This window comes from Notolabrus celidotus, chromosome 7 (assembly GCF_009762535.1).
Source record: "Notolabrus celidotus isolate fNotCel1 chromosome 7, fNotCel1.pri, whole genome shotgun sequence".
NCBI classification, from domain to species: Eukaryota; Metazoa; Chordata; class Actinopteri; order Labriformes; family Labridae; genus Notolabrus; species Notolabrus celidotus.
In genome coordinates, this window is record NC_048278.1 from 23,094,828 (window position 1) to 23,105,523 (window position 10,696).

The 10,696-nt window shown below is 36.5% G+C and overlaps 1 protein-coding gene across 1 annotated transcript; it reads left to right on the plus strand.

Moving 5' to 3' along the window:
• The first annotated feature begins 1,374 nt into the window (after window positions 1-1,374).
• pla2g12a (phospholipase A2, group XIIA) lies at window positions 1,375-5,988 on the plus strand. Its single transcript, XM_034687843.1, has 4 exons — window positions 1,375-1,802; window positions 2,834-2,910; window positions 4,677-4,842; window positions 5,284-5,988. Exons 1-4 carry the CDS (start codon window positions 1,583-1,585, stop codon window positions 5,400-5,402), a joined length of 582 nt encoding a protein of 193 aa, XP_034543734.1. The 5' UTR covers window positions 1,375-1,582; the 3' UTR covers window positions 5,403-5,988.
• Window positions 5,989-10,696: the final 4,708 nt, after the last annotated feature.

A 10,696-nucleotide genomic window follows, 5' to 3' on the forward strand; every position in this document is an offset into this window, starting at 1 on the left:
AGCTATTTGAAAAACAGGCAACAGTTTGTGAAGATGGGACAGTTTGAGTCGAAATATTTGGACATAGCTTGTGGTGTCTCCCAGGGGTCTGTGTTGGGACCTATATTTTTTATTCTCTATGTCAACGACATATGCAAAGTGTCTCGGGCATGTAAAATAGTACTTTTTGCTGATGATACAAACTTTTAGTTTCTGGTGAAAATTTCCAGCAACTTTTCCATTTAATCACCTTTGGTGATCTGCAAATTAAAAAATATGGTTTGACAAAAGCAAATTATCATTTAATTTAAACAAAACTAAAATCATGGTATTTGGAAACAATAAACCTAACAATAACATACAAGTACAGATTGGGGGGTCAACATAGAAAGAGTGCATGAACACAAATTCCTTGGTGTAATAATAGATGAAAAAATTAGCTGGAAACCTCACATAAAACACGTTCAATCCAAGCTGTCAAGAAGCATTTCATTTCTCGCCAAAGCCAAGCACATTCTGGATCATAGATCAGTTCTTATTCTCTTCTGTTCACTGATCCTACCATATCTCAGTTACTGTGCTGAGGTTTGGGGAAACACCTATAAAAGCTCCCTGCAACCACTGTCACTCCTACAGAAAAGAGCTATCATAATAGTTCACAATGTTGATTTCCACGAACACACAAATTCATTGTTCCTCAAATCAAAAATATTCAAATTAATTGAATTCGTAGATTGTAAAACTGCACAAGTTGTGTACAAGGCTAGGAAAAATCCCCTTCCAGTAAATATTCAAAGATTATCCTGTGAAAGAGATGGGGGTTATAACTTCAGAGGCAAGTTGAGATTAAAGATGATGAGTGTTCGGACCACAAGGAAAAGTTTTTGTATTTCAGTCTGTGGTGTAAAACTGTGGAACAGACATGGAGCTACAGCAACGTCTGAACATAATTCAATTCAAGAAGAAGTACAAAGAAATGATTTTCATGAGGTACAAATAGGAAGACCAGTGTTGAGAATCACGAGGTGTTTACTTTTGTTTGTTGGCGTAAATATGAAGATAATATGAATATTTGACGTGTGGGATTGCACTCGTATAATGGCAGAAAATAGTGAATAAAGGGGTAGGATTAGATAAGTTTTAACTTCTTCCTACTCCTTTTCGCACATGTAAAGTAAATTGTTTCACTGCTTGCTCATATTGATTTTGTTTCTTTTGTAAAACTGTTTCTTTCTTCTTTTTTTTTCCCTTTTATGTTTGTATAACTCTTTCTTCTTTTCTGCTTTTTTGGTTGTATTTTTACTTTTAGATGTTCGAAATAAAGTCATCAAATCAAATAAAAAAATATACGTCTTGCAACTTCAATCGTCATTGTGGTTGGTTGATCAGAGGTCACATGACAGCGACAAACCCGGAAACGAAATCTACACTTGTGGCAGGTAGGCTATCACCTCTTATATGTCAGAGTGGATTCAGTGAAATAGAAACAACCAGAACCGACAATTGAGATGCCGTCAGATCAACACATTGGGGAATAAAATCCATCCAAATTTCATACAGACGCCGGAAAACTATGTTTTGAGGCTCCTACGTCAACTGGACTATGCAGTACCGTAGATTCGTTTGTGTTATTCTCTTGGGATTGTACTTCTGTGGATATCCTCAATCTTTATCTGCCTGCAAACAAGAGCCAGAAACTCCAGACTGGAGGTTGACTCTGAAAACGATTCGTAATGGAATACACAAGATTGATACGTACCTGAATGCAGCACTGGACTTGTTTGGAGGCGACGATGGGCTGTGTCACTACAGGTGTAGTGATGGTAAGCTAGTGCCATGATTTGTCTACCTATCCCGGTTCATTAACCCTCCTGTTATGTTACAGATCAAATTGACCCATTTTAATGTCTGTTTTAGGCAATATATGCCTTCCAAACCAGCTAAATGCAGCATAAAAATCTGTGCAGCATGTGACAGAAGAGGTGTCGTGTTAATTTATCAACATCACTTCATGAAAGAAAAAAATTCATTATGTTAAATAAAATAAACAAAAATCTATGTCATGTAATTGTAATTATTTTTAGGACTTTCCAATGTACACTAAAAAAAGTTTTAACATGAATTTTAATGAGAAACGAGTGAGTTATCCTCATTGAACCATGATCTGTGAGAATAAAAAAAAAACACTATTGCACTAAATCTTGATTTAAATGGTTAGTAATGGAGTTCAAAATTAGATTTAAAAAAATGTGTTTTGGGATGTTTTTTGGGGGTTCTGACTGGATAATTGAATATGGTCCGTGCCAAATTGACCCAGGAACATTATTGCTGTCCCTAAGAAACGAACATAACAGGAGGGTTAAGTCCTGGACTATGTGTGGTAATCATTTAGGATTACTAGCACATATAAACATCTATAATATTATGATATCTACTTTTCTTGTAACTTGGAGATACGAAGTAGGAGATAAACATAATGGACTTGGTGTTAATGCAGATCTTAAAAAACAGAACATATTTGATTTTTGATCTGATTTGATGTCTTTATTTTGAATATGTAAAAGTAAAATGGAAAAAAAACCAAAAACATACAAGTAAATAAGAAGAAATAGATTTACAAAATTTCCAAAATCAATCAGTTCCATTAGCAAGCACTGAAACATTTTACTCTACATGTGCGAAAAGGAGTTGGAAGAAGTTCAAACTTATCTAATCCTACCCCTTTACACACATTATGTTCCTGAATGGCAAGGTAAACCATGAAGTCATCTGTGCTGATGTGTTTATCTCTGACAGTAAGATAACTGACTGTGACTGAACAAGAAACCTCTTCACCTTTGCTCCTCTCTCACAGACTACATGCCGGTGCCTCGTCCTGGGTACAAAAAGCCACCACCCAACGGATGTGGATCCCCACTCTTTGGATTTCAGGTATTTTAACAGCAGGTTGGATCTTTCTCACATGTCTGGGGCAAGAAAATCAAACGATTCCTCATGTACATACTAACTACACTTGACTTATGTGCATTTAATGCTTCTTTTATTTGAGAGTTCATGTTCATTTTTATTAATTAAGTACATGCATTCACTCTATATAAAATATTCAGTCCACATTTCAATGAGTCACATTTTGAATGAAAAAATAGAGAGTGATATGAGCGTATTGCCAATGAATAGTGTGAGCTCAGTGTTGACTAAATACAATATATTTTAGAATACACATACTATATTTATTTCGTTTAACAGTGTCACCATTTAATATAGTTTTCATTCAGGAAATTGTATTTCGATTTTAATGTATATCACTCAATGCATGTATGATTTGAATTACCGCATTAAATTAATCTGTGTCAAAATTGCATATTAATCTGAGGAGTATCTGACAAATCAGTTAGTGTTTTTTTGTGTCTTGATTATTTTAAATTCCATACATTGGCATCACTGTCAGGCTTTTTTTTAAGTTGTATTTTTGGGCATTTTTGCCTTTAATGGACAGGACAGCTGAATCTGAGAGGTGCTTCTCAACACTGAAGAGAATCAAGACCTTCCTCAGGAACACAATGTCACAGGATCTTCTCAATGTATTGGCCATGCTCTCTATGGAGAAGAAACTTGTCAAAAGCATCCCTGACTTTAACCATAGTCATTGAGAAATGTGCTCCTCTCAAGGAAAGAAAAGCAAAATTTACGTACAAAAAATAGAACCGTACATGACATTATAATGTTGCTTTTGTTGTTTTCGTTTATGTTAATACACTGGTGTGATACCTCAGACATTTACCAAAAAGCAAGCCAACATGTACTATTTTGGAGTTATAGCCCCCGCTGGAGAAAACTCCACCAGCCGCCACTGATCTGAGGAGTATCTGACTAATCAATCAGTGTTGTTTTGTGTCTTGATTATTTTGAATTACTTACATTGGCATCACTGTCAGGCTTTTTTTTAGTTATAATTTTGGGCATTTTTGCCTTTAATGGACAGGACAGCTGAAGAGAGACAGGAAATGTGGGGAGTAGAGAGTGAGGGAGGACATGAAGTAGATGGTTGAGGCAGGAATCGAACCTGCGATCTCTACGACGAGGGCTATAGCCTCTGTATATGGGGCGCACGCTTAGACCAACAGCACCCACTCTCAGGCTTAAAAGTCAAGTATCGCTGTGAGAAGAAAAACAAATGAAAACAAAAAGAAATGTATCACCTAGCAAGACTTATACAGACATTAACTCACTCATTAAACAAACAAGCTGGACCTTGATAATTTCATAATTCTTCTTCTTTAAATAAATGTCAGCTGTTTAAAATAGGAAATAACAAAATATTTGATCACATATCAAATGTTGCACTACTCCAATCAGTACATCTTACTTATGCTATTTTAAAAAAAAATCATCATCACCTCGTTGTGCAGTAAATAAAGAGTACAGTAAAAATAAATTCCAAATAGGAATTTAAAAAAAATGATGAACTGAGTGTAATACTTTACCTCATATGTTTTCAAAATGAAATACTTTGTTCTTTTCAAAGGCTTTGTCAAATAATAAAGCAGCTTGTTACTTCATTACTAACATATACATATATATTTCTCATAGACATGAAACTGTTAAAAAGAGCAGATAGGCTGTAGACTGTATTATTTTAATGAACTGTTCATTCGAATACTTTATTCAAAGTGAAAACCCTGTGTATTTTTTCCCAGTTTGATATAGGTATCCCATCAATGACCAAATGTTGTAACCAACATGACCGCTGCTATGACACATGCGGCCAAGAGAAGCGTGACTGTGATGAACAATTTCAGGACTGCCTCGAGACCATCTGCAGGAATGTACAAAAGACTCTGGGATTGGCCAAGAGTGTTCAAGGTGAGGGGCCAATGCTTTTTGTTTTCAGTTGATGCAGAGTGAGGATGGGGTAGAATCAGAAAAACTGTAAATGTTTATAGACTGTCCTGCAGTGTTAAACATACAATTTAACTTCACATATAATTAAATTATAACAGCTGAACTCTTGTTAGCTGCTTCTGTTCGAGCTGATTAAAACGGTGTGGACTGTGACACTTGTTTTTAGTTTTTACACCTTATGAAATGAACATGTACATTTCTGCTGTGGATCATATCTAAATGGAGAGTTAGAAAAAAAGCAAGTAGTGTAGAAACACAGCGTGTCCAGCAGAGGGCCACACAGAGCTAAATTGAATTACTTGATTGATGAGAATGAGCATATTTGTCAGTCGTTCTGATCCAGGTAAAAGACATTCTTCTGAAGTAAAACCCTGATTTTTGTTTCTGTTTCCTTCTCAACAGCTTGTGAGTCAGCAGTGACTCTGCTGTTTGACGCTGTTATGCACTTGGGATGTAAGCCGTACCTGGACAGCCAGAGAGATTCTTGCGTGTGTCAGTATGAACTGAAGAAGGAACTGTGACACCACTACAAAATGAAGACTGTGAAAAAGACTGATCAATAAGCACAACACTGACAGGCGGATGCCAATATTAAACTTTGCTTTCAGAGAATGTTCTCAGGGATTGAGTGTCTTTGGCCTGCATTGACTTGTGTCCATTGCCTCTTATTATTTGACTTATGAAATGTCAACATCTGTAATATTTAGTTTTGGGATTGCTAAATGAATGGTTTTCTCTCATTTATATTTTAATAACAAACTAATATATATGTGTAGTGTTGCACTGGAGAGCTAAAGTTTGAGTCCTCATTCTGCTTTATACTAAATTATTTAAGATTCTTAAAAACCCTGTAAGAAGTGTTCCTGTGTGTAATAAGGCTCAGATTTTAAGAGGATCAAAGACTACGAAAGACTCTCTTACTTCCTTTATTACAGTTAAATGCTCTACTGGTAAAAGCAGGAATTTTTTGTTTACTTATTTAGTACAGAGCAAGTTCTCTAAACATTTGCGAACATTAGTTTTCTCCTTCCAAGCAAACACTTCAACATTAAGTGAAAGAGGAAAATGTTGCCAATATTCAATAAACAAAATAAAACAGCTCTCTTATAATGTTGTCTTTATTTTCTTTAAACTTAGCATCCACCTTTTCACCTGGACAGTTTCAACGAACTTAATTGAAACTTTGGCAGTAAGAAGAATACAGTAAACCCTCCAATAAGCCAACAGACACATGGTATAAGTGAGTAAATGTCTGTGTACACAGCATTTAATACAATGATATAATTGTTTCAAGGTTCAAGGTTACTTTATTTGTACCCGTAGGTTGATTTGTAGTGAGTCAGACTCCTTTAACAACAACCAGCTCAAGACTAGACGTGACAAACAAAGTGAGAAAGTGCTCAGTATTAAAAAGTATCACTCAGTAGGAATACATCAACCTTCAGTCAATAAAAACATAATACATAAAAATAAGTTGGAGTATTCCATCAGTAAAAAACAAGATAAAAAGATACATAAACAGTTAATAGATAAAGAACTTGTTTAAAATTTTTAAAAAACTTGCTTTTTTAAAAATGATGTGTCAGTTGTTGGTAGTCACAAATGCAGTACTGTATTCTGTGTCTTATAAGGAGCATCCTTTCAAAGAAGCTCCAGCAGTAGAGTCTAAAAAGTGAGGCCTCTCATTAGGTTCTCACACAAACCTTGAGCCACAACTTTTCCATAGCTTATGAAGTTGATATTGTAGGAAAAGGCAGATTAAACAAGGTCTTAATAAGATTTTTTTTTGTTTATACCAACCCTAATCTCACTTTCTTTTGGACTGTATAGATTAATTATTTACAAAAATATGAGTTGTTATTGTCTCTATAGCTGAATGACAGGTGGATGCATATTTCGGCAGACAAATCAGTATTGCCGAAAAATGCATCCACCCATAAAGTTAGTGTCTGATCTTTTGTAGAGTCACAAACTGCTGTCAGCTCATAATTTCAACTGTGTGGATTCATTATTTACCAAAATATTACCTGTTATTGTCTCTGTTATTTTGTGGACTGTCCATATGCAAAATTTACATACAAGTGACTTTTAATAGTCTATGAAGCTGACTAACAGGTGGATGCATAATTCGGCAGATGTAGCTGATTTAACAGAGGTTATCATTACATGCCTGCTGAATTTCTACACTACAATTGTTTAATGAAACCCTGTGATTTTATTTGCTTGTTTACCTGTCGGTGTGAGTATACAGTATATATTAAATGATACAGTTGGCTCGATGATCACAGAACACTCAGTAACACAGTAAAATTCAATCAAGCATCATGGTTTTGCATTTTCCACATTGAAATGAAGTCACACATCAGTCAAACGATTAGGCTGATAAAATGCTTATTCTACAAGGTCTATTCAACATAAATGACACAAAAAGATATACACTTTACTTTCGGGTCATTACTCATCACTGTTTAGCCCCACAAATAAGAATTGTATTGGTTTTAAACTGTACATCTATATTTCTTAATATTTACAGACCACCTAAATACTGTTCTGATTTCTTTGATAACCTTGCTGAACTATTGTCTCTTATCTGCACCGACTTTGATTCTGTTTCAATTGTTGGTGATTTTAACATCCATGTTGACAAACCTGAGGACAGAGTGACTGAAGAACTGTGTTATGTCCTTGACAACTTTGGACTCACTCAGCATGTGACGTAGCCCACACACAACAGGGGCCATATCCTAGACTTGGTTATCTCCAAGGGTCTAAACATTTTCAAGGTTCTGGTATCTGATGTTGCTCTCTCTCATCACTGCTGTGTTTTCTTTGAATGTGATTTATCTGTGAACACTAATGTTCAAACTGAGGTTATCTCAAAACGTTACATTACTGAAAGTACCATTAAAAGTAAGTAAGTAAAACTGGTCTCCAATAAGAAAAAATCGCCTTGGAGGAATACCATGCAGGTCAAACATGAAAAAAAGGAATGTCGAAAAGCTGAGCGCAGGTGGCGTAAGACAAAGCTTCAGGTTAATTATGCCATTTATAAAGAAAGACTTCACATGTTTAATCTACAACTGAAAAAGTCAAAGCAGACCTTCTTCTCAGACATTATCGCCAAAAACAAAGATAATGCACGCGCCCTGTTTGCTACAGTCGACAGGCTAACAAACCGCCCTGTGCCAGTGGCCTCTGAACATGGTAAATGGGTAAATGGACTTGTACTTATATAGCGCTTTTCTAGTCTGTCTGACCACTCAAAGCGCTTTTACATTACTTGTCACATTCACCCATTCATCCCCATTCACTCACTGATGGTAGAGGCTGCTATGTAGTGAGGGACCATCAGTGGTAGCTAATCTCATTCGTTCACATTCACACACCTCTGAACAACAGAGGGAGCAATTTGGGGTTCAGTGTCTTGCTCAAGGACACTTCGGCATGTGACTTCCGGAGCTGGGATCGAACCACCAACCTTCCAATTGATAGACGACAGACTCTACGCACTGAGCCACAGCCGCCCCATCTATCTACCAGGGCCTGCATCCTTCTTCACTGCCAAAATTCAGAAAATCAGACAAGCAGTCAGCACTACTGTACGAGGTACTGGGAATGTGTTATCTGTGTGTCCACCAAAAAGCAACTCAATCACTATGACACAATTTAATCCAATAAATACAAAAACCTACAAGATATAATACAACATTTGAAATCCTCATCCTGCTGCCTTGATATTCTACCATCACCGTTTTTCAAAAAGGTTTCAGACTACGTGACCTCAGATCTGCTTCAAATTGTCAACATGTCTCTTCTTTCAGGTGCCTTCCCCCAGGCCATGAAAACAGCAGTAATTAAACCACTCCTGAAGAAGAACAATTTAGATACTTAAGAAATAAACAACTATGGGCCGATATCAAACCTCCCCTTTTTAAGTAAAATTATTGAAAAAGCTGTTTTTCAACAATTGAACAATTATCTAATGATAAATGACTGTTTTGAAGTCTTCCAATCAGGATTCCAATCACATCACAGCACAGAGACCGCCCTTGTCAAGGTCCGCAATGATATTCATTTAAACACAGACAGTGGCAAAATTTCAGTTTTGGTATCATTTGATCCTAGTGCTGCTTTTGACACAGTTGACCACAAGATACTACTGGACAGACTTGAAAACTGGGTGGGACTCTTTGGTGCAGTACTTAACTGGCTTAAGTCCTATTTAAATGACCGGGACTACTTTGTGTCTATAGGTAAATACACGTCTGAGTGGATGAAAATGGTGTGTGGAGTACCTCAATCCATTCTGGGGCCTCTTCTATTCAACATCTAAATGCTCCCCTTTGGTCAGATAATAAGAAACAACAAAATAAAATGCAGCAGATGACACACACATTTACATCACCATATCACCAGGGGATTATAGTATAATACAAACACTGAGTAAATGCATTGAACAAATCAATGACTGGACGAGCCAGAACTTTCTTCAGTTAATCAAAGAAAAAACTGAAATGATTGTTTTTGGAGCCAAGGAAGAGAGGTTAAAGGTTACTGCTCAGCTCCAATCTGCAACGATGAAATGTTCAAACCAAGCCAGAAACCTTGGTGTAGTCATAGACTCAGACCTTAATTTCAGCAGCCACATTAAGACAATTACAAAGTCAGCCTATTATCACCTTAAGAATATATCAAGGATTAAAGGACTCATGTCTCAGCAGGATGCAGAAAAACTCGTCCATGCATTTATCTTTAGCAGACTAGACTACTGTAACGGGGTCTTTACAGGACTCCCTAAAAAGTCCATCAGACGGCTGCAGCTCATACAGAATGCTGCTGCTCGAGTCCTAACAAGGACCAAAAAAGTAGACCACATTACTCCAGTTCTTAGATCTCTACACTGGCTTCCTGTCTGTCAGAGAATAGACTTTAAAATCCTGCTGATGGTTTATAAAGCACTGAATGGTTTAGGCCCAAAATACATTGCTGATCTGCTACTACTTTATGAACCACCTCGACCTCTGAGGTCATCAGGTACTGGTCTGCTTTCAGTTCCTAGAGTCAGAACGAAACATGGTGAAGCAGCGTTTAGTCATTATGCACCATATATCTGGAACACACTCCCTGAAAGCTGTAGGTCAGCTCCAACTCTCACCTCTTTTAAATCAAAGACTAAGACTTTTTTATTTGCCACTGCCTTCCTATCTTAGATTATTTTAACCCACTTTAAATTAAAATTTTAATGTAATTTTTAATATATTTCTAATTTTCCTTTTCTTTTCTGTTTTATCATATTTGTCATTTTAATTGTGTTCTTTTATGCCTGTCTGAATGTCTCCAATGCTTTTAATGTTTTAATGTAAAGCACATTGAGTTGCCCTCGTGTATGAAATGCGCTATACAAATAAAGCTGCCTTGCCTTGCCTTGCCTTGCTTTGTATCTGACCCTGCAACATCTGTTGCAGCCCTGTTTGATATTATTAACAATTTTTCAAAGCTTTCAGGCTACAAGGTAAACTGGAATACATCAGAAGTGCGACCCTTAACTGCTTTCTGCCCCAAAAGTTTATTTCAAGCTGGATTGTTTCAATGGCCATCCGAGGGCATTCGATACTTAGGGATCATTTTTCAACCTAAACTGGAAGAAATTGTAGACAAAAATTTTGAACCACTCCTGAGGAAAATTTCCTTGGATGTTGACAGATGGGCTCCACTTTTTCTGTCGTTGTGGGGGAAAGTTAACACTCTGAAAATGAATCATATTCCCCAAATTAACTACCTTCTCCAATCTCTCCAGATAAATATTCCTATAAAG